This window comes from Eschscholzia californica, unplaced genomic scaffold, assembly GCF_041429995.1.
Source record: "Eschscholzia californica isolate CP2 unplaced genomic scaffold, dmEscCali1.0.p SCAF_5, whole genome shotgun sequence".
Taxonomy (NCBI): domain Eukaryota; kingdom Viridiplantae; phylum Streptophyta; class Magnoliopsida; order Ranunculales; family Papaveraceae; genus Eschscholzia; species Eschscholzia californica.
In genome coordinates this window covers 19,469,841-19,494,372 of record NW_028238472.1, presented here as the reverse complement: position 1 = coordinate 19,494,372, position 24,532 = coordinate 19,469,841, and the positions used below count along the sequence as shown (strand labels likewise).

The following is a 24,532-nucleotide window of genomic DNA, read 5'->3' as shown; positions in this document are numbered from 1 at the left end:
AGAAGGAGATTTCGGGACTGATTTGTGCTTCTTCTCCTACATAAAATAACAGAGAAGGAAAGGAGATAAAGAGATTAAATCAGATTTTCTAAAGATAGAAAGATTTAGAGAGAGAGAACTGATTATTTGATGTTCCTTTGGGCTATATAAACAGGGATTTGAGGAGAGCAAAATCATCTCATCTTGGAGGATCCTCTCGAGCTCAATAAAACAGCAAGATTAGAGAGAGAGAGAAAGAGAGAGAGAGAGAGAGAGAGAGAGATCTCGACTTTACCAAAGAACATGCATCTCGTCTTTAACAGAGAGTTCGGGCTTGAACAGAAAATTATCTTTTATTTCTTTTTAGTAATCTCTTCTTTTTTGTGAGAGAAAAGAGAGATTAATAGAGGAGAGACAGAGTGGTTGTTTGTGATTGAGAAATTATAATCAAGAGTTTTTTTTTCTTCTTTTGCTATTGTTTTCTGAATTTTTGTGAGAGAAAGGAAGAAACAGAAAGTTATAGAGGGACAAAGGAAGAGTGTAGAAGGAGAGAGAGAGTCAGTTTTCAGAAAGTTAGAGAGAGAAAAGAGTTGGAGAAGAGAGAAAATTGAGAGGAAAACTATTTTCCCACAGAGAAAATATTTCCGAGAAGACGAGAAAATCGTTTTCTCTTAAGGCGCGTTTGGCAGATACGCGGGAAAGTCAGCAAGAAAAGTTAAATGTTTTTTCCTCTTTTCTCTTAATTCTTCATATTTATTAGTTTAATTTTATGAATAGCTAACTCTCTCAATCTAGGGTTGATGATGAAACCATATTCGAGCTTTTAGAAACATAAGTTATTTGGTTAATTTTTTGAATGTGATTTAATGTTTAAAATGTTTTAATTTGTCAAGTCGATTATCTTTTCACTATCTATGCTTTTAGGTTTGATGTATCGTGCTTAGGTTAAATCCTTTGACGGTGCATACTTATTGATTGATAGATAGTAGTTTAGAAATTCATTTTTTAAAATAAGACAATTACAATTTCATGAGTTAAAAACTGATTTTATCGAAAACATCTCCCGGAGTTAGGATAGTTCATTATCTGAAATTCTGAGTTATAAAAAGGAGAATTAATTATTTTAAATATTTGTTCGAAAAAGTGATTTTATTGTGTGGATTCTAAAACCTTAGATCATATCCCCATTTGAGTTCATTTTGATTTCTAATATATTATTTTAATATTTTATCACCAAAACCAAAAAAAAAAAAAAAAAAACCGTACTAATTCTGAGTTTTAGAATAGGTTTTACTTAGTCCCTACTGATCTGATCAGGTAGGTATGAGCTCAACTGGATTGAGTTTAATATGACTGATCTTCTAGCTTTGCGCTTTTAACCAGGGCAGGCTCAGGCTACAAAGTTGACTCCTGTCCACCTTCCATCTTGCCTCGAGGCAGAGGGAAGCTCAAGGTGCCGTGGTGATAACTTTATAAACCTCCATCAATTGTTTCGAGGCCAAATCGAAGCTCTTACCAGAGCTAATTCTGATTCACCTATTTGCTTCCTTCTGGACCATCGTAGGGTTCAAGGTGCCTAAGAGACTCATGTCGACCTCACATGTCAAGGCTGAGGTGGCAAAGCTCTTCCGGATCATCTCTCCGATGGCTTTGACGAGGGTCTGTCAATTTTATTCTTGGTTAATCTGTTGACTTCTAGACTTGGTCAAAATTTACCAATATATAACTCACCAAGATCTATGTCAAAAAGTAAAAAATAAATCTTAGTAAAGTTATTAGAAATAGAAAAAAAAAAAACAAATCTTACTAAAAAGACCGATCTTAATTCAGAGTGAGTCAAATATGATGATAATCGATAGAGAAAACAAAATACTTAGAATTAACCAACCGGATATAAATAGACAAAACGAAGAAATTTAAACAAAGAGCAATTACCTTTACTTTCACCCTTTTTGGTATGTGAAAAACAACCTAAATGGTCATAGGAATGAAGTAAACATCATTGAACATTACTTGAGAGGTTTTAAATTCCGTTCCTGCACTCATGCTTACATGTTTCTTCATGTCATATTGATGGTATCTTTTGAAATCAAAATGAGACTCCCTCGTTTATCAAAAATTAATATATAATTTAGTATCAATCAAAGGGAAGGGAAATTATTTTTGGTATTTTATAGGAACTCTACAACTGTCACATTTTTTTTTGTATAATATTAGGTGAACAGGTTGTAGAGTCGTCTTCAAACTCATATCACCACACAAACGAAGTCTTAAAAGAAGAAATAGTCATCGTCCAAAACAAAATTAAATATATAACAAAATAATTCTTAAAATATGATCTTAACATGTTTGATTCCATTCATAATTAGGTAATTATTTAATAAGCTAAATAACATTTTATTCTATATATCTCATGTAGGACGCTGACACATGATTCATGGTGTTGCGGATCATATCGAACTATCAAAACTCTTAGTTCACACATCACACCATGACACCAATTTCTTTTTGAAAGAGGTTTCCTGTAAAACCAATTACACATATAGACGGACCCTTTTTTCTCGGGATAGGACTAAATGTTAAAGTTAACAACAATCTTAAAACTCAATAACTTGACTGGCTAAACTGTCATTTCCCATCAAGTGAGGGGCCAAATTAGCCATTCTCGGAGAACATGAGATGTTGATATGCTTGGTCATGATTCTGAAAAGTAAGGCATCTAATTCATGATGGATTCTCCACGGAGATTTAGATCCACCGTCTGACAGTAGTGCCACAATTGTGTGTAAATCCCCTTCTAGGTCAAATGAATATATATTCAATTGATCGTCCAAGTTCAACCCTAATTCAAACCCTGGCATTTCACTATGAAGAACTGAGATTGGCTGAAATGTTTTGATACTCGAAGCCATTATGGTTCCGTTGCTGTCTCTTGCCACGGTCGATGTTGCTTCTCCAATTAGATGGAAAGCCCCATCAACATTGATCTTCATATACGGTTGAGGCTTGGAGGAATCCATTCACATACATGCAAAACATTCGGAATGTAGTAAGATAAGTAGATCTAGATTACCTTGTAGTTCTAGCTTCATTTTCCACCATATCCAATGGAGATCTAAGTCACTTTGATTTTAGTATACTGAGCTTCTGCTTTTCCACCAAAACCATAAGAGGTAAGTGTAGAGAAATCAAGTATTATCACAAACTTAACCACATGGGAAGTGCATAATGGCTCTCAAATTAACATTTGGACGGACCACTGGATCCCGGGCACCTGGTTCCTCAGTCTAACACCACTGGTTCCAATCTCACAATGGTCTCCCAACTAATACACAACAATAATTGGCAGGACGAGATTCTTGCAGCCAATTTTGATGGAACCATATGTAATCTAATTAAAGCAATTCCACTACCTGACAATGGGTCTGATCAAATGAAATGGACTCTAACGCCTTCTAGCAACTTCTCTGTTAAATTTATGTATCAACACCTAAGCTTAATTCATAATCCTCAACCCTCATCTTCCTTCAACTGGTCTTTCATGTGGTTCATAAATATCATTCCCTGCATCCACCTTTTTCTTTGGAAATGCTGCACGGGAGATCTTCCCGGTAGAAATAAAACCGGAAAGTTCATACGAAACCAGTTTACCTGCCCTAATTGTGATCAAAATGAATCGCCCGAACATGCTTTATTTTATTGTCACTTTTTTTTAAATATTTAGTTTTATCTTAATATAACATCGACTAACACTCCCTCCATCTCCTACTGGATTTTCTCTTGCCATGACTCAAAAAAAGTTAGCCACACGTCTACGAATATCCACCTTGCCACCATATTAGGGCACATATGGAAAGCCAGATGCGATCATTGCTTTCAACATGTCATTAACTTTACTAATCTAGTCATGAGACAAATCATGACATTCCCTCGAATAAATGTACGTAGATAGGAAACAACTTCAACATAAACCTACACCTAAATGGTAACATCTTACCTTGCTTTTTTTTAAAAATTAATGTAGATGCTTCTTTTACAAATATTAATGCTTCTATTGTGATCAGCTTCATCATTCACGATCGTCAGTTGAAGTTTATTGAAGCTAAAGTTTTGACGCCGCGTGCACGTACTAGCGAGGAAAGTGAAGCACAAGCAATACTTAATGGAATCTGTTGAGCAGAGGAAAATAAGTACCGGTCTATTATTGAAAGTGATAACCTTACTCTCATTCAACATGTGAAAAATCTCAGGCACTCTATCCAATGGCAATCAATACATCACATACAGTCTATCAAAAAGCTCATGACGAAGTTCCATATTATACAATTTGCTTACATCGCAAGAACTCAAAACATCCCAGTGAACAAACTGGCGAAATGGTCAAGGAAAACCAATAGTAATAGATTCTGGAAATACATTCTCAATTTTCTTTTAGATATCTATCGTAATTATACTCTTTTAACTTAATGTTATCATAACTTCAACAAAAAAAATGTCAAAAGACGAAAGGCGGTAGGGTGAGCGATACACCAGGGTGTACTCTTGTCAGGTTAACATAAACTAGTCCAACCTGCTGCATTGAGAGAAATTAAGAACCTAGGAGCAAAATAGGAATTAGCCACATTTCTTAATACTGATTAATTTACTCATCCTACATATCATTTTCATCAATCTGTCGTCAGAAGTCTACTATTTCGAAAACAATCAAATATGAGGATTCTATTCATATTATATACCTTCTACAGCTGGACAAATTTGGGTTTTTCTTGGGCTATGCATCAGCTAGATTGAAGATCTGGAGTTATATAAAGAGAGACTAGGAGTTTTAGAGAGAGAGAGGGAGAGACAGAGATGATTAACATATCACAAGAGATGATGAAGAAACCTCATGTGGTTTGTATCCCATATCCAGCTCAGGGTCACATTAATCCCATGTTGAAGGTAGCTAAGCTTCTTCATCAAAATGGGTTTCATGTAACATTTGTGAATACAGAGTTCAACCATCAACGTTTACTTAATTCAAGAGGCCCTGATTCTCTTAAAGGCTTACAGAGTTTTCGATTTGAAACTATACCCGACGGTCTTCCACCATCTGATGCAAATGCTACCCAAGATGTACCTTCACTTTGTGTCTCTACAAAAAATACTTGCTTGGAACCATTCAGAAATCTTTTGTCTAAACTCAACCATACTTCTTCTTCCAATGTCCCACCAGTTACTTGTATAGTTTCTGATGGGGTCATGAGCTTCACTCTTGAAGCAGCTAAAGAGCTTGGAATCCCTGAAGTTCTGTTCTGGACTACAAGTTTTTGTGGTTTTGCTGCTTATGCGCACTACTCTCACCTCGTCGAAAGAGGTCTTTCTCCACTTAAAGGTATATACAAATAAACATTCATTTGCTATTTAATATTAAATCTATCTTAGAAATCTACATCTCCATATTTATATTACTCCTCGAAAGAGGTCCTGTTCTCACATCGTCCGAGATGACTTACAATACAAAAATGTTAGGAAATTACGTTATGATTATGTATAACTCAAGATATATAAATTATGTTACTCCTTATCACGAGAAGTACTATTTGGCCCAAAAATGGGGGCTGACCTCATGCGGAAAGCAGATGTGACAAACTCCTATTGGTCTGGGTTTTTGGAAAGTCCGCCATATCAGCTTTCCCGTGAAGTCGACCCCATTTTCAGGTCAAACATCATTTCGATAAACAAAAAATGATTTCACTATACACGGGGACGGAGTCAGGATCAAAGATCAAGGAGGGTCAATGTAAGAGAAAACAGATTGTATACCCTTTCCAAACACACCCAATGACCTAGAGAAGTCTTAAAACACATAAAATAAAGAAAATTAGCTATCATGTGGGCTCGAACACAGGTCACTTGAGTTATAACAACAAAGTCCTAGCAATAAGTTACTAACAATTAATCTTCTCCGCCAAATACTATATGTATTAATACGCAATTCGCTTGAATCATGGTTATAGTAGATTAGAGAGGAGGTCACTACTGCTAGTTTTTTTTTTTTGATGAAGAACTACGGCTAGGTTGAGTTATATGTATAGTTCCGCTAGTTCCGCCCCTAACTATACATAATAGACAAGATTATAGAAATATACAAAAGCTTATTATTGAAGCCTAAAACTTTGTGCCTCCTTCTAACCTCAGAAGTTTATGATGTAACAAGATAAAATACCTCAATACATAAATAACCAGCTCCTTTATTTATTGAAATAACATATATATTGTTTAGTCTATGATCATCTAACTCAAAACAAATTGGCACAAGAGAGAACTTAGATATTGTATTTGTGGTTGCTAGATAGCTCTACCATGTGGGACTATTCTCACATGCCCCTTCACGTTTGGCGTGGTTAGCCTAACATTTGTTTTTGTTTTTGTTTTGTTCGCGTGACGTGGAGCACGTGTGGCTTTTAAGCCTATTACGCGTGGCGCTAGCTCTAATACCATATTAAGTTTGTGGTCATCCAACTCAAAACCAATTGGCAATGAGTGGAGAGGACCTAGACATTATATTCGTGGTTGCTAGATAACCCTTCTCCCATGTGGGACTATTCTCACATACGTGTGTATATATATATATATATATATATTTATATCCCGAAGAATCTTTAACGATATTAATGTAGTGTGCATTTTACAGATGAGAGTTATCTAACCAATGGCTACCTAGACATGGAGATTGATTGGATTCCTGGAATGAAAAATATACGCTTCAGAGATCTGCCTAGCTTTATTCGAACAACTGCTCCAAACGACGTAATGGTTAATTTTGCGATTGGAGAAGTTAGAAAAGCTTATGAAGCTACGGCTATGATTTTCAACACATTTGATGACTTAGAAAAAGAGGCACTGGATGCATTCAAGACTGAGTTATCACTACCTCCTATTTATACCATAGGTCCTCTTCATTTACTTGATAAGATTCATGGAAACAGTGAGTTGAATTCAATTGGGTCAAATCTTTGGGAAGAAGACATAGAGTGTCTCAAATGGCTCGATTCGAAACAACCCAAGTCAGTTGTTTACGTGAATTTTGGTAGCATTACTGTCATGACTCCTCAACAACTTGTCGAGTTCGCTTGGGGTCTAGCTAATAGTAACTACAGTTTCTTATGGATCACTCGACCCGATCTAGTAGTCGGTGACTTGGCCATTCTACCCCCGGAGTTCGTCGAAGAAACAAAAGAAAGAGGAATGTTAGCAAGTTGGTGCCCACAAGAAGAAGTTCTAAGTCACCCATCAATTGCTGGGTTTTTAACACATAGTGGTTGGAATTCAACACTTGAGAGTTTGAATAGTGGGGTTCCTGTGATATGTTGGCCATTTTTTGCAGAACAACAGACCAATTGTAGGTACTCATGTACCCAATGGGGAATTGGGTTGGAGATTGATAATAATGTGAAGAGAGATGAAGTTGAGATTCTATTGAAAGAAATGATGGATGGAGAGAAGGGTAGAGAGATGAAGAAGAGAGCCATGGATTGGAAGAATAGAGCAGAGGAGGCTGCTGCACCTGGAGGGTCATCTTCCATGAATTTTGACAAACTGGTAACTGAAGTGCTTCTCTCTAATAATGTTGAGAAAGACGAAACTGACGAATAATAGTAAAAGTGCTATTGCTTTTCTCCGTTCTCGCCCGTTTGGCTAAACTATCCGCTGTGGAATTGTGCTTTGGATCGATGGAGGTGAATTTGAAGCGGAGGAGAAGTGCTTCTCTCTAATAAAAACAACTACTCCAATAAATATTGATCTCTTTCTCCGTATCTCGTTAAATTGTTGCCCTTTTTGCATTTTGATTGTTAAATGTATTTCATCTGATTGCTTTGCTTGTGTAAACTTTGTTAGTAATGTGTCAAAACAATGTAAGTTATGTCTTCTATTTTTAATAATGTATGTATTTCAATCATTATCATTTTTAATAATGTGTCTATTTCAATTATTATCATTAGGCTTAAATTCGTGTAGTTAAACCAGCTATGGGCCCAAAGCAGCCGCTTTGGTTGCTTTAGGCCCGAGCCTCCCCTGCCATTATGTTCTCGAGAACATGTAAGTTGTAAATGTATTATGTTTCGGAAAATTTTCATAAATACTCCAGAGTTTAGTTTCACGGTGTTCTTTCGAAAAGAAGTTGTTTTTGAAGTCATTAACCATAAAATGGTTTTTTTTTTCGGGGGATGAGATTTAAGTCCAAAATCGCATGATCAACGAGTCTAGAGACCAAAGATAATCTGAAATAAAAAATAAATCCACTCAGAGTAAATTACATGTCTATCCTCTTATTCTCTTTTACTGCCTAACCTATCCTAAGTTAAAAAAAAAACAACTCAAAATAAAAGATACCATAATATATATAGATTCATTACATTTATTTCTTCAAAACCAAACTTTCTTTCCCCGGAAAAATTTGTCTTTTTCGTTTAGCATAACAAAAAAAAGTAGCCTTTTCTGTTTCAAAAAAATAACCAAAAAAAAAAAGTTGTCTTTCAAAAAAATTATCTACGGTGCTTCTAAAGGCACCGGGCCAAAAGGTTGTTAGCATCCAAAAATTTTATAGACTCGGGTTAAGCTTGTCAATGGATATCTGAATATTCGACATCCGATCCGCATCCGTATTCGAAATTTAAAAAAATATTCGAAATTTCGGATTCGGATACGGATACACTCATATTCGATCCGATAAATATCCGTATCCGATAAGTAATATAAAAAATTAATAAAAATTTAAATCTATTCATAATAATATATAAAATGTATGGTTGAGATTTATTATTTAGATCTAATGGTTAAAAATTTTAAAAAAAACTTGAAATTTTGTTAAAGTTTCGGATATCGGATATCATCCGATATCCGTTAATATTATCAGATTCGGTGTAACACCCCAAATCTAGATTTCCACGTCGGCCGCCATGAAAACCTAAACTCAAAGCATTTCTCCGCAGAACAGTAAACATAGTTGATATACCCATCAAAAGAGACAAATAATATCAAACGTGAAGCTCATAAGAATCAATAAATCATCTAAAAGAAATCCATTAAACTTTCTTAACTCAAACAATGGTTCTGAATCATCGACACGTAGGTCGGACAATAACGAATGAAAGAAATAACCATCTACAAAGTGAAACTCCAAATAACTACCTAATCTCGATAGCGAAAACTAAGAAAGAAGCTCTAAGCTGACGAACTGGGATCAAGCTGGTGGCGCTCCCCGATCTCTATCACCTGAAAAATAGTAGCTGGGTCAGAACCCAGTTAGTAGATTTCTAATTACCTAAGGTCTAAATAGACCAATTCAACAACAAAACCAAGTATCGAACGGCAGAAAAACAATAACAGTTTATTGTGTTACACCTTTCGTGTCAACACCACTAAAGTCAACCTGATTCAAAGTTGAAGAGATTCAAACAATACAACTTCCCTTTTGGAGGGGCATAACCAATTTTGAAGTCCACGAGATAGCTTCACTTAGCATCCGTGTTTGCATCGACTTAAACCTCTCAATAAACCATGGATACCTCCCAAAAAGGGAATCCGTGCAACACCAGCACTTCTCATATGAGCAGGAGGCGAGCCAACCTCTAGTTGGTAAATTACTTCTCAAATTAGAAGTATGTGGTCCACAAGAATGAACTTATGTTTGCATCGATCATCCTTTCGAGCCAACCACCTATGGATTACAACCGTCAATCCATATTAGAACTCAAGCTCCTGGTCCACTAGGTTGTCCAATATCACATTGACACGCCCGTGTTTGCAATCGACCCACATGTTGAGCCAACCAGTCTTAGTTCAATCCATTAACGAAACTCAAGATCATGGTCCACCAAGTTATCCAATATCGTATTAGTAACTAGTGTTTGCAATCGACCCACATGTCGAGCCAACCATTCTTGGTTCCGACTAGCCTATGCTTTCTAGGTTAACAACCTAAAGCAATATATCACACACAACTATGGATAACACTTATGCTCCAATATCATACATATAATCTCATACAATCAAACAAGTCAAAAATAATAAATATTGGTTATAATATCACTATAACCTATTACGATGAATTTAGATATATAAATATGTCTAGAGATGCAAAATATTACATCTAATTGATCACAAACATCAATTATCAACATCATTCAAATAAACACAAATAATTCTAAGCTTCTAGGTTGCGGTCTGGATCTATTTGTACTAAATTTATATAACCTTAATGGCCTAGGTTGCTGTCCGAGTATATAAATACTCTATTAATATAAGTATAATGTTCTAGGGTTACTTTATTGTTGTTGGGATTAGTTTCTAATCAAAGTATATGTATATTGTATCACTAATTGGTACTAATTTGATGATAACCTAGCAAAAATTCATGGTTTAAATTTGTTATTGTTCTAACCATTCAAATCTAGGTTTGAAATTAAAGAGGGCTATGTAAACCCTAGGGAAGAAGAAACCTACCTGATTTTTAGTAATAAGAAGAAGAAACAAATCCCCTAGCAAAGCCTTTTTGATCCACCTTCTCCTTCTCCTTCACTTTCTCTCTCTAAACCCTAATATCTCTCTTTAAAGTCCTCTCACAACTCACGGGTGTATGGGAAGAAAAAGAAACCAAATTGAATCTGGTGGGTGTGTAGGGATTTAAAGGGGTATTAATTTCGTGTTGCTAAAGGCACCCCCATAAATTAGTAGGGACACTACAATCTCCCCTCCTAAAAGGAAATTTCGTCCTCGAAATTGAACGTACCTGACGAGAGGAAAAGATGAGGATAACGAAGTTGCATATCATCCTCACGCTCCCAAGTAGCTTCCTTGTCATTGTGGTGATGCCACTGAACATTGACCATGAGAATCTTCTTTTGGCGAAGAACATGCTCTCTACGATCAATGATACGAACTGGTTCCTCTTCATATGATACATTTGGTTGGAGCTCCAAATCATGGTAATCTATCACTGACTGTTGATCTTCATCTCTAACATGTTTTCGAAGCATCGAAATGTGAAAGACATCGTGGACCATTGTGAAGCTTGTAGGCAAGTCAAGACGATAGGCTACTTTTCCCACCTTCTCAACTATTCTGAAAGGTCCAATATACCTGGGAGCTAACTTTCCTTTCTAACCGAATCGCAAAACACCTTTCATAGGTGATACCTTCAACAAGACCTCATCTCCAACGATAAACTCCAAATCCTTGCGTCGCTTGTCAGCATAACTCTTCTGACGACTTTTAGCTGCTTGGAGCCTACTCTGAATCAAAGAAATTTTCTCAAAAGTGTCCCGAATCACCTCTGGTCCTTCTAGTTTAGCGTCACCTGCCTCTGTCCAACACAATGGTGAACGACAAGGCCTCCCGTATAATGCCTCGAAAGGTGCCATGCCAATAATAGATTGGTAACTATTATTATATGCAAATTCCACCAAAGGCAAATGACCTTGCCAACTCCCTCCAAGATCTAGTATTGAACATCGCAACATATCTTCAAGTACTCTGTTAACTCGCTCTGTCTGCCCATCAGTCTGAGGGTGAAAAGCTGTACTGAAATGTAAAGATGTCCCCATAGAAGTTTGGAAACTCTTCCAAAACCGTGAAGTAAAGGACGAATCTCTGTCTGAAACAATAGACATCGGAACTCCGTGCAACCTGACAATCTCCTTAATGTAAAACTGTGTCAGTCAGTCCCCACTATCTGTCGTCTTCACTGGTAGGAAGTGAGCCGACTTCGTCAACCTGTCAACTATCACCCAAATAGCGTCAAAGCCTCTACTAGATCGCAGTAAACCTGTGATGAAGTCCATCGATATATTTTCCCATTTCCACTCCGGAATGGGCAACGGTTCCAAGAGTCCCGATGGATGTCGATTTTCCACTTTCACCATCTGACATACATTACACTTCCTCACATACTCCGCAACATCTTTTTTCATCCCTGACCACCAGTACTGCCTCTTCAAGTCTTTGTACATCTTGTTACCCCCGGGGTGAACTGTGTACTTACTTCGATGTGCTTCATCTAATATATCCCGTCTCAAGACCGGATCTGCCGGTACATATAATCTCCCTCGGAATCTCAATCCGCCTTCCTGCCCGGTACTGAATTCACTCTCAGTCTTTTGCATTAACAAAACCTGTTTCTGACACCACTCATCATCAACTTGGGCATCCACAATACGATTCAACAAAGATGATCTAACAACCATACTACCCAGAAATAACGAGTCAACTCCTGACCCAACCACGTCAATGTCGTATGTTGTTACATCCTCCAACATCTTCCACTGGTTCATCATCAATGTTGCCACGATACCCCTCGGTTGTCGGCTTACTGCATCGGTTACCACATTTGCCTTACCCGGGTGGTATTGCAGCGTGAAGTTATGATCCTTCATCAACTCCAACCACCTGCGCTGACGAATGTTCAACTCCTTTTGTGAAAAGAGATACTTGAGGCTCTTATGATCGGTAAAGAGATCGAACTTCTCGCCATACAGATAGTGCCTCCAAATCTTCAAAGCAAACACTATAGCTGCCAACTCTAAGTCATGAGTTGGATAGTTTTGCTCATGTGGCCTCAACTGCCTAGAAGCATAAACAACCACTTTATCTTTTTGCATCAATACACACCCTAAACCCTGAATAGAAGCATCTGTATAAATCACAAATCTGGTGCCACTCTCTGGAATGACCAACACCGGTGCCGTAGTCAACTTCGTCTTAAGTTCTTTGAAATCCTCATCACACTTCGTATCCCATGACAATGTCACTCCCTTATTTGTAAGATTCGTCAAAGGTCCTGCAATACTTGAGAACCCCTTGATGAACCGTCGATAATACCCAGCCAATCCCAGAAAACTACGAATCTCAATAACCAAGGTAGGCTGCTTCCAATTAAGCACAGCTTCAACCTTAGAAGGGTCAACCAATACTCCGTCCTTCGAAATAACATGGCCTAGGAATTTTACTTCCTCTTGCCAAAAATCACATTTCTCGAACTTTGCATATAACTGATGTTCCATCAGTCTCTCTAACACCAATCTCAAGTGATCTTCATGATCCTCCTTAGTCTTGGAGTAGATAAGAATGTCACCAATAAAGACAATGACAAATTTATCCAAGAAGTCCCTGAACACCCGATTCATGAGGTCCATAAACACTACAGGAGCGTTAGTCAAACCGAAAGACATAACAAGAAACTCATATGAACCATAACGTGTCACAAATGCCGGCTTAGGAATGTCTTCTTCTCGGACTCGTAACTGATGGTACCCTGACCTCAAGTCAATCTTAGAGAACCACTTGGTCCCTCTCAGTTGATCGAACAGATCATCAATCCTTGGTAAAGGATATTTATTCTTCACAGTAACCTTGTTGAGCTCTCTATAATCAATACACAACCGCATCCTCCCATCTTTCTTTTTAACAAAAAGAACAGGTGCACCCCAAGGAGAACTACTCTGACGTATGAACCCCTGATCTAGTAATTTCTGAATCTGGTCCTTAAGCTCTCGCAGTTCTATCGGAGCCATTCAATAAGGAGTTCGGGCTATAGGTTTAGCACCCGGTTCCAACTGAATGCAAAAGTCAACCTCTCTGCGTGGTGGCAACCCTGGTACATCTTTCAACACATCGTGGTACTCACTAACCACATCAATACTATCAAGCCCCTCACTCATTATCGGATGCTCTTCTAGCTCTACGTTACTCAAGTGAACCTCTCTCATCGGACGAGTCAATGCTGACACTGTAAACACTTCTTTCCCTGAAAGAGAGAATGTGACTGTTTTGGCATAACAGTCCACAAGTGCATGGTATAAGGCAAGCCAATCCATACCTAAAATCACATCATATCGCACCAACTCAAGCACAAAAAGGTCTGCAGCGAAGTCTCGCTCACCTAATCTAATAATACACCCCTTACAGATGTGGTCTATCACAATCAAACCACCCCAAGCAGAAGACACCGAAAAAGATCTCCCACATCGATCTAGCTCTATGGGTAACTTACGAACAAAAGAAACAGAGATAAATGTGTCCATGGCACCAGGATCAAATAAAATTTTACCCATTTTAGTATGAATAAGGAATGTACCTTCCACCACATCAGTAGGTGCGCGGTCATCTCTAGGAACGATAGCATTCAACTATGGCTGCTGCCCACGTCCCTGTGGTCTGCTCTGTGGGTTACGCTCATGATGACACCCTTGATTTCCTGTCGGTGCTCCAGTCCTCCTCGGACAATCAAAAGACCTGTGCCCTACTTCCTGACAATTATAACAAACTCCTCTAAAGAGTCTCTTTCCCACACCATCAACGTTAGCCACTGGCGGTTGCCTATCTGTAGTCACCACTGCCATATCCCGGTTGCCTCCCTCGACTGAGGCCTCTTACCGTCCCGTTGACCATTATAGTCATTGCGCTGATTCCAACCAACCTTCCCATCATTTCTACTGTTCCCCTTTTGTTCACCCTTGTTCTGTACTTTGATTCCTCTCTGCTTCTTTGCCTCTTGTATCCGAGCATCGTGAACCTTAGCACAAGAAACCACCTTCTGATAGGTGTCGAAACTAGGTTGCCCAGCAATGTACCTAGCAATGTTGTCACGCAACCCATTAACAAACCTCTCAATATTTTCCTCCTCTGTGGGAATTAGTTGAGTAACGAAGAGGGAGAGTCTGTGAAACTCATTCTCATACTCCAAAACTGATTGATTCTCCCCTTGCTTCAACTCCTGAAATTCCCTTTTAAGTGTTTGTTATGCTGAAAAAGGAATAAAGTTTTCCATGAAGACCTTCTTAAATTCTTCCCAGGTGAACCTCAACGGATCCACTAGCCTAGACTGAGTGTCCCACCAAGTAGCTGCATTCTTCTTCAACTGGAACACTGCCATCCGTTGCTTATATTCCTCGGAGCAATCAAATGCCACGAACATCCTCTCTATCTCCTTACACCATTCATATGCCTCTACCGGTCCTCCAGTCCCATCAAATATTGGCGGTCCCATTTTTATAAACTCATGGTAGTACTTCAACCAGGTCATCTCAGTCGGTGGCCTCAGATTCACAGCAGGACCTCCCGTCTCTAGTGTCGGATTCTGCGTCTGAGCTTGTTCCCTTGTTTGAGCCTCTGCTGCAATGTTAACCAAATTTTGTAATGCGGCTGCATCAACTGTCACTGTCTCTCCTCCGTTCAGATTAGGATTTGTGGTCTCATGACCCCCTGATTGTCCATGTGTACCCTCTGGTGCTGTAGAACCCCTTTCCTCAGGTAGGACACCTCGACCTCGACCTCTACCACCCCCTCGGGTGCGAGCACTGCGACAACCTCTGCCACGACCAGTAGCCCTTTCGCTATCCATAACTCTATTCAAATCCAAAAGAGAAACCAAGTCAAAACTTAGATAGTCAAAAGCTCCGTACAAAAAATTACTATGTACTATGCGCTTAGAGGGGTTGAACCTTACACACTAATCCTAGGATTTCTGAACCTAGAGCTCTGATACCACTTTGTAACGCCCCAAATCTAGATTTCCACGTCGGCCGCCATGAAAACCTAAACTCAAAGCATTTCTCCGCAGAACAGTAAACTTAGTTGATATTCCCATCAAAAGAGACAAATAATATCAAACGTGAAGCTCATAAGAATCAATAAATCATCTAAAAGAATTCCATTAAACTTTCTTAACTCAAACAATGGTTCTGAATCATCGACACGTAGGTCGGACAATAACGAATGAAAGAATAACTATCTAGAAAGTGAAACTCCAAATAACTACCTAATCTCGAAAGCGAAAACTAAGAAAGAAGCTCTGAGCTGACGAACTGGGATCAAGCTGGTGGCGCTCCCCGATCTCTATCACCTGAAAAATAGTAGGCTGGGTCAGAACCCAGCTAGTAGATTTCTAATTACCTAAGGTCTAAATAGACCAATTCAACAACAAAACCAAGTATCGAACGGAAGAAAAACAATAATAGTTTATTGTTACACCTTTCGTGTCAATACCACTAAAGTCAACCTGATTCAAAGTTGAAGAGATTCAAACAATACAACTTCCCTTTTGGAGGGGCATAACCAATTTTGAAGTCCACGAGATAGCTTCACTTAGCATCCGTGTTTGCATCGACTTAAACTTCTCAATAAACCATGGATACCTCCCAAAAAGGGAATCCGTGCAACACCAGCACTTCTCATATGAGCAGGAGGCGAGCCAACCTCTAGTTGGTAAATTACTTCTCAAATTAGAAGTATGTGGTCCACAAGAATGAACTTGTGTTTGCATCGATCATCCTTTCGAGCCAACCACCTATGGATTACAACCGTCAATCCATATTAGAACTCAAGCTCCTGGTCCACTAGGTTGTCCAATATCACATTGACAAACCCGTGTTTGCAATCGACCCACATGTTGAGCCAACCAGTCTTAGTTCAATCCATTAACGAAACTCAAGATCATGGTCCACCAAGTTATCCAATATCGTATTAGTAATTAGTGTTTGCAATCGACCCACATGTCGAGCCAACCATTCTTGGTTCCGACTAGCCTATGCTTTCTAGGTTAACAACCTAAAGCAATATATCACACACAACTATGGATAGCACTTATGCGCCAATATCATACATATAATCTCATACAATCAAACGAGTCAAACATGACAAATATTGGTTATAATATCACTATAACCTATTACGATGAATTTACTTATATAAATATGTCTAGAGATGCAAAATACTACATCTAATTGATCACAAACATCAATTATCAACATCATTCACATAAACACAAATCATTCTAAGCTTCTAGGTTGCTGTCTGGATTTATTTGTACTAAATTTATATAACCTTAATGGCCTAGGTTGTTGTCCGGGTATATAAATACTCTATTAATATAAGTATAATGTTCTAGGGTTACTTTATTGTTGTTGGGATTAGTTTCTAATCAAAGTATATGTATATTGTATCACTAATTGGTACTAATTTGATGATAACCTAGCAAAAATTCATGGTTTAAAGTTGTTATTAATCTAACCATTCAAATCTAGGTTTGAAATTAAAGAGGGTTATGTAAACCCTAGGGAAGAAGAAACCTACCTGATTTTTGGTACCAAGAAGAAGAAACAAATCCCCTAGCAAAGCCTTTTTGATCCACCTTATCCTTCTCCTTCACTTTCTCTCTCTAAACCCTACTATCTCTCTTTAAAGTCCTCTCACAACTCACGGGTGTAAGGGTAGAAAAAGAAACCAAATTGAATCTGGTGGGTGTGTAGGGATTTAAAGGGGTTTAATTTCATGTTGCTAAAGGCACCCCCATAAATTAGTAGGGACACTACATTCGGATATTGATTTCTAATATCCGTCAGATAATTATCGGATTCGGATATTCGGATAGCTTATCGGATTCGGATACGGATATGCCTATATCCGATCCGATAAGCTACCGTTTACAGGCCTAACTCGGGTCTCGGGTCAATGACCATCGACCCGAGATCTCTATAAGCACCGGTTTTTAATGTGGGTGACGTTCACCTTCGTTTGCTTCTTCCATCTTCTTCCAAAACAAAAGGAATCCCAATTAATTATTCTCCGGCGACGACACCGACACTACCGGCGACCATTCTTTTATTTGGAATCATCAATCCGAGTGATTTGTGCATCAAATGATGCTTGATTCTACTATTGTAAAGAGATTACTGTAACCCTAGAATCTAACAGTCTTGGGAGAATTAGAACTTGAAGGATCAAATAAATGAACTTCACAATTACTACTATTAAACAAGTAATCAGAAACTAGGTAGATAAGAACAAAACGGGTTCAATAAAAATATACCAGACGCAACTCCTCAAGACGAATTAAAACTCTATCACTTTGTGGAACAAAATCACAAAATAAAGAAATCCCCCCATGAAAGTTTATGAATTTAGGTCAGAAATTCAAAACCCAAAAAAAAAAAAAAATTTAGGGAAAAAAAAGAATAACATTTGTGGGTTCCCATTTCTTACTAATGACATTGATTCTCAAAGTCTTACTTCTAAATCCTGTTACAAACCCACATAGAAATGATGTAAGAAAACACAACATGGAAAGAGATTGTTGAAGATTTACAAACCTGGAAGTCTCTGGTTAGAGAAATGGGGAAGATTTAGTTTGTGGGTAGAGAAAGGTTTTTATATTGTGATGAAAGAGGAAGCCATTAATGGATAAGGGAGGAGAAGATAGATAGAGAAAAAAAATGAGCTTCAGCTGGCGGAGATTGTTTTAGTTGAGGAACAAAACCCTCAGAAATGAGTTTTATCGAGAGCTTTTGTCATCAGAAAAAACCACAATCTAGAAAGAAATCCAACGGTTTGTTTAAAAAGAGTTAAAGTTTGAAATTGAGATTTCTGGTTGGTTTTGTGAGCGATGGATGGAGGGGTTAGGGTTAACTGAGAAGGGACCGGTGCTTACATAGGCTGTTGGTGTTAATAGAGAAAGTAGTGGTTGGATCTGGTGCTAACAGAGATGGATGCTAACAGCCTTTTGGCCCGGTGCCTCTAAAGCACCCAATGCCAAATATCACGACGTACGTAGATCGTAGTCGTCTTCCCAAAAAAAAAACAAATAACATTTTGATTCAACCATTTTCTATCTTACCTTGTAGAATAAACAATTTGATCTACTTTTTGCATTTAAAACGAAAAAAAATAACATTTTGACCTGAGCATTTCTCAAATTTCCTTGTGATAGAAAACAAAATATCATGCTGCTTACCCTATGCATTTGACAACCAAATAAGTGGACAAATAACATTTTGACTTGTCAATGTTTTCAATTTGCGTATAGGAAAAGTAATATTTTATGCAATTTACGATTTGCAGTTGACAAACACAATAATAGACGAATAACATTTAGACTTAGATACTTTCAAGTTCCTGGGCACAAGTTCAACAAAAAAAAAAAGTTCCTGGGCACCAGAACTATTTATTTTGTGAAAACATGATCTTAATTGCATCTTCAAATTATTCAGATTTTGTACTCTTTTGTAGGAAAGCAATTTGTGAATTGCCTTGAGCAGCTAGATTCGTTATATAACTTAAAACCAAATGATCAACAATTGTTATGCTCCGTCGAAACTTTGGGATTGCTTCGAGATTGGTGTAAGACCAATTGCTATTAAAAAAAAGGATATGATACATTTATGTGCATTTTTATTTGTTGTGCGAGAAATTTGTGAATTGCAAAAACTCTTAAATTAGTGGTACAAGTTAGTAAAGAAAAAACACAAAATGCAGGGAACACGGGGATTATGTTTGCGTCTAAGTCTGTCAATGGATATCCGAATATTCGACATCCGATCCGCATCCGTATTCGAATTTAAAAAAAAATATTTGAAATTTCGGATATCGGATATTCCTTATCGGATATCGGATACGGATACACTAATATTCGATCCGATAAATATCCGTATCCGATAAGTAATATAAAAAAATAATAAAAATTTAAATTTATCCATAATAATATATAAAATGTATGGTTGAGATTTATTATTTAGATCTAATGGTTAAAAATTTAAAGGAGAAAATTGAAATTTTGTTAAAGTTTCGGATATCGGTTATTATCCGATATCCGTTAATATTATCGGATTCGGATATTGATTTATAATATCCGTCGGATAATTATCGGATACGGATATTCGTATCGGGTTCGGATACGAATATGCCTATATCCGATCTGATAAGCTACCGTTTACAGGCCTATTTGCGTCTAACTAAAAGTGGTTTTTGTTTGTGTTTAACTATTAAAGGCAGAACTAAAAATGTTTCTTTCATGATACAGTGTGGTTGTTTAAAATCGAAATTTGGTAAAAGAAAACATGAATTTATGGAAGACAACCGAAAATTTAACATCAAAAGTTAGGGTGCTTCTAAAGGCACCAGACCAAATGGCTATTCGCGGCCGGCCTTTTCATGGACTCGGGTCCATGACCATTGACCCAACTTCTCTATAAACACCGGATTTTAACGTCGGGTCCCAGACTGGACTGATCTGTTTGGAGATTCAAAGTCCCGGATTGAGCCGTCCGTTGGGAACTGGTATAGAGAAGTTAAAGCATAGTGGTTGACGATAAAGCCACCACCTTCATTAGGATTCACTGTCCTATGTCTTCTTGCCAATAATGCCCTAATTTGTTTAGCCGGAGATATTGGTGCAAATGACCGCTTGAAAACTCTCATTGGTGTAGATTTGCCTCTCCGGGATGGAGATTTTTTAGAGAATATATAGGGGTTAGGGGAAGAAAGGAAACAACTTTCCAACTTCCTCTGTTTTTGTTGATGATTTGATTCTTGTTGATGAAGAATTCCATTAGAATTTGAGTTTCAGAAGGCTTTGGGGAGTGATTTTTTTTTTCTTTTAATTCAAATTCTTCTTCTTCTTCTCTGAGTAAATACCAATTTGGTTTTTCTGATGATTTTGAGTTGCAGAGACCCATTTTCTCTCTCTACTCAACAAAACAAATAACAGAATAAACCCTTCAATTAATCACCACCAACCACCACATTCCTTTGATAATCTCTAATTAACTCAACCAGATCGATGTCTTCTCTACCTTATTCCCCTTATCTCATCTCTCTATATTTTATGTCTAGTCTTATCTCTCTGTCTTTACAAAAACTAGTTAGAGAGAGAGTGAAAGAACCGATTGAGAGACTACGATAGTTGTATTGGCAAAAAATAGCATTGGGTCTTCCTTATGCACCCACCCCAGACTACATAAGAGGGGTGCCTTCAGTAGCCACAATGCCCTAGTAAGCAAGCCCACCGAAAGCCCACCACACCTCGTAAGCCCAGAAAGTCTAGCAAGCTTGCTCAAGCCCATGCTTCTGACATGCCAGGATATGGTATGTCATGACAATCCACCCACACTCCAGCTAGTTGTGCGCACACATGGACAAGTCGTTAAAGATTCAGTTAGTCCAATCCTAACATGTCGCTACACGTTGGAGTCATGGTAGAAGACCGAGTCTTGCGCTACTTTAAAGGAGTAGTGGACCATTTCTACTGGCAACAAACAGACTAAGGTGGCGGGTATCGTAGGGCTACCCTTCCCTCTCAAGGGATCAACGGCTACAGAGGCAGTCTAGTGGGATCCCACTATTGCGGATCTAATAAACCTGCGCCCCAAGAGCGGTTACTACCCTCTACATTTAATAAATAGGGGAAGCCTCACTCTTGGAGGGACATTTGATTCTCACTCGAAACTATTCACTCATTCTCTACTTAGCACTCCAGATGCTATACTCCGAGCACTTCACTCATTCTATACTAAGCTCCGGCTACAAATCACCTACTCCGACGACCTCTGATCTAAGCTAGCCTAAGGTAGAGATTCTGGCTAGAAGCATCCACGAAACCACATCAAAACTTGCTAAAGGCTTCTCGTTTCACTCATTTCTTTCTAGTCTACCCTTTTGTAAGCAGAAGTCTATCCTTATGCAAACAGAGATCTTCCCTTCCGCAAGCAAAATCCTACTCTTCCATAACCAGAAGTCTACTCTGCTGTTCAAGTAGTCCAGAAGCTACCACAACTCATCACTCCGTAGAATCGAGCTCCGGCCATTCTACGAGTCGTGTCACCCCGACGCTACAACGACACTAACATCATTAGTAACTCTATCTTCGATCTATCTACTTTATTTTATCGAACTAAGATACTGACTTGACCGTCGGAGGGTCCTTGGCCGACACCATCCTCGGTGCCCTTGGACTTCACGGTTGCGTTTATCTTGTGCAGGTCTACAGGTTACCAGTAGCAGTTTCCTACCCTCACGTTAGCCCATCAGTAGCAGTAGCCTACAAGTAGCGGATTCCAGCCCCGACGTTTGCCTACCCATCTACCCGACTACCAGAACCGACCTTATGCCCGTCAACCCGTCTATTTGAAGGCCCGAAGCCTAGTTGTCGGTGCCCACCTAACGATCTCTCTAACCGTGTGACTTTCTACCCGTCCACAATAGCAAGATCTGAAATAGATGAGTGGGAGTTTGAGAGATTCAGTGAGAAGATTCAGTTTTGGTTCTTAAGTTCTTAGAGAGGGAGAAAATTATATTTTTCCCCCTTTTCGTTTTGATCTGGTGAGACATTTCGTTGGACGGACGTTAGGGTTAAATCTAGTGAAATATTGACCGGTGCCTACATAGTAGGACGGTGCCAACAGAAAAAAGGAGCAGTTGGGCATGGTGCTAATAGAGATGGATGCTAACATCCACTTGACCCGGTGCCTTTAGAAGCACCCATTTGATATATCATAGATGTGATAAGCTCTGCCCACTCATACATTAACAACACCGGGCCTATAGCCCAACAAAGACAATGGCCTGAAGCCCAACAACTTTATTAATACCTACATAATCCCAATTCAAATAACCAAAGATTCCACCTTCTCTGGGATTCGAACCTGGGACCTCCAGGGATTTCTGGAGTTTATGTCAACACCTTGGAACCACTTGGGTTACCAATTGTTGACAAAATATTATTTGTTTGTTGATGTGTTTCTCAGTAAAATGCAGAACTTAATGCTTTTTCTACCAGGTGAAAAGTAAAATGCAGAATTTAACGCTTTTTCTACAAGGTGAAATGTAAAATGCAGAAGACAAATTTTTTTTGTCTGATACTGTGTTTAAATTTGTAAAGGGTATAATGCATAACACGTTCCTTTTTCCTCAAGGCAAAATGAAAAAAACAAAAGCAGAACTGTTTTTTTTTTATAATGATAAGCGGGAGAAGCCCGAACCGCATACAAATAAATTAATATAAAACAGCAAAGAAATCAAGTTACATCACATCATTAGCCCCACCCTTTCCTCATTCTCACTGTTCCTCTAGTATCCGCATTAACAATATTGACTAGTTCCACCGGAAGTTGATTAATATTCAAGTGAGTTACCCCCTGTCCGAGCTTCATCTTCGACAAGAAATCAGCAGCCTGATTGGCTTCTCTATAGACATGAAAAACCCGAAAACTCCGAAATTGGCTTCGAAGCCTCTGAACTCTCTTCCACAAACGTCTCGCCCTCCATGGTAGTTTCTGATGTGGTTTTGCAAGAAGTGACTTGATATTCATCGAGTCAAGACCAAGTTCAACTTCCTGCAATCCCGCGCTCAGTGCTAGCTCCAATCCCAACTCAACACCCTGTAGCTCATGTAAGAAGATAGTTTGTCCATCAACCTGACCTGTAGCTGCTCTCACAACCGTCCCCTCCGGATCTCGAATAATGGCTCCATACCCCGCGTCCACCTCGTTCAGTGCACCATCCGTGTTAATCATATATCTTCCTGCCGTCGGCCGAGTCCATTTACATGGAGTGTAAACCGGCTTTTGGAGAGAAATGGTAAGATTCCAGCGATCGATGGTTCTCCGATTCTCCTCCGTATCTTCAAACCGTTTGGTAACGGTATTCAACTTGATCCTCACTTCATCACAAATAGTATGTATAATGAGCCCCGGTGACATGACATAACTTCTAAATACCCTGTTATTCCTCTCCTTCCAAATATGATAGACATAGGCATTTAGAAGCAAACGGCCCACTCTGGCAGCAATAGAAAGCCCACCAAAGTGATTAATACACCACTGTAGCTCCCCTTCCCAATCGGCAGCACATACTCTCTGAAATCCCATCTTAAGTAATAGTGATTCCCATATAATCTTTGTGACCGAACAACCAAAGAGTAAGTGGAAATCCGTTTCTTCATCACCCCCACAGAATACACATGTAGTATCTATAACCATACCCCAACTGGCCAAGAGCGATCTAGTTTTGAGGCGTCTTCGAAAAGCAAGCCACGTAATGAAGCAAGGTTTGGGTATACCTCCCGGTGACCATATTAAAAAAGTCCAACTCAATCGAGTTCCTCTAGGTCGAATTGCTTCATACGTCTCTTTGAGAGTAAACTCTCCATTCTGGCTTGGCATCCAGACCACCTCATCTCTGAGGGTACTATCTACCACCACATCTCTTGCCTCGACCGCGATATTCCCTAACATAGCTGCAGTACGAGTTGGGAAAACCCAACCTGATTGCCCAATAAACTGAGAGACCCGTGCATCTAAATGTAGGTGAGAATTATATCTGTACCCCTCTTTAAATGCATCATAGAGAAGCCCGCGAGGATGCCACAAATCAGTCCAGAATTTGGTATCACGACCGTCCCCTAGAGAAGTACTAATAAGTCGCCGAGCCGTTGGCCTGCTGCCTAGAATCTTACGCCAACACCATGAACTAGTACTCGGAGCTGAAAGAGTCCAGAAGTGTTGCTCTTTGATGAGATTACTTCTCACCCAATCAGCCCATAGGGTTGGCTTTCCACTAACCAAATCCCATATATGATGAAGATTTGACGCCTCGAAAAGCTTCTCGATATTGCGAAATCCAAGCCCTCCTTCGTCAGTTGGGTAACATAAGTTTTCCCACCCAATAGGAGCTTTCTTACGTCCCATATCAGCACCAGACCAAAGGAACTTACTAAAGATGGAGTTGATATCGTTCAAGACTC

General features: G+C 38.9%; 1 protein-coding gene across 1 annotated transcript; it reads left to right on the top strand.

Annotated features, from left to right (window-relative positions):
* The first annotated feature begins 4,736 nt into the window (after positions 1-4,736).
* LOC147537680 (7-deoxyloganetin glucosyltransferase-like) lies at positions 4,737-7,937 on the top strand. The gene is made up of 2 exons (XM_086640854.1): positions 4,737-5,353; positions 6,656-7,937. The coding sequence occupies exons 1-2, from the start codon at positions 4,831-4,833 to the stop codon at positions 7,615-7,617; spliced, it is 1,485 nt and encodes a 494-aa protein (XP_086496980.1). The 5' UTR covers positions 4,737-4,830; the 3' UTR covers positions 7,618-7,937.
* Positions 7,938-24,532: the final 16,595 nt, after the last annotated feature.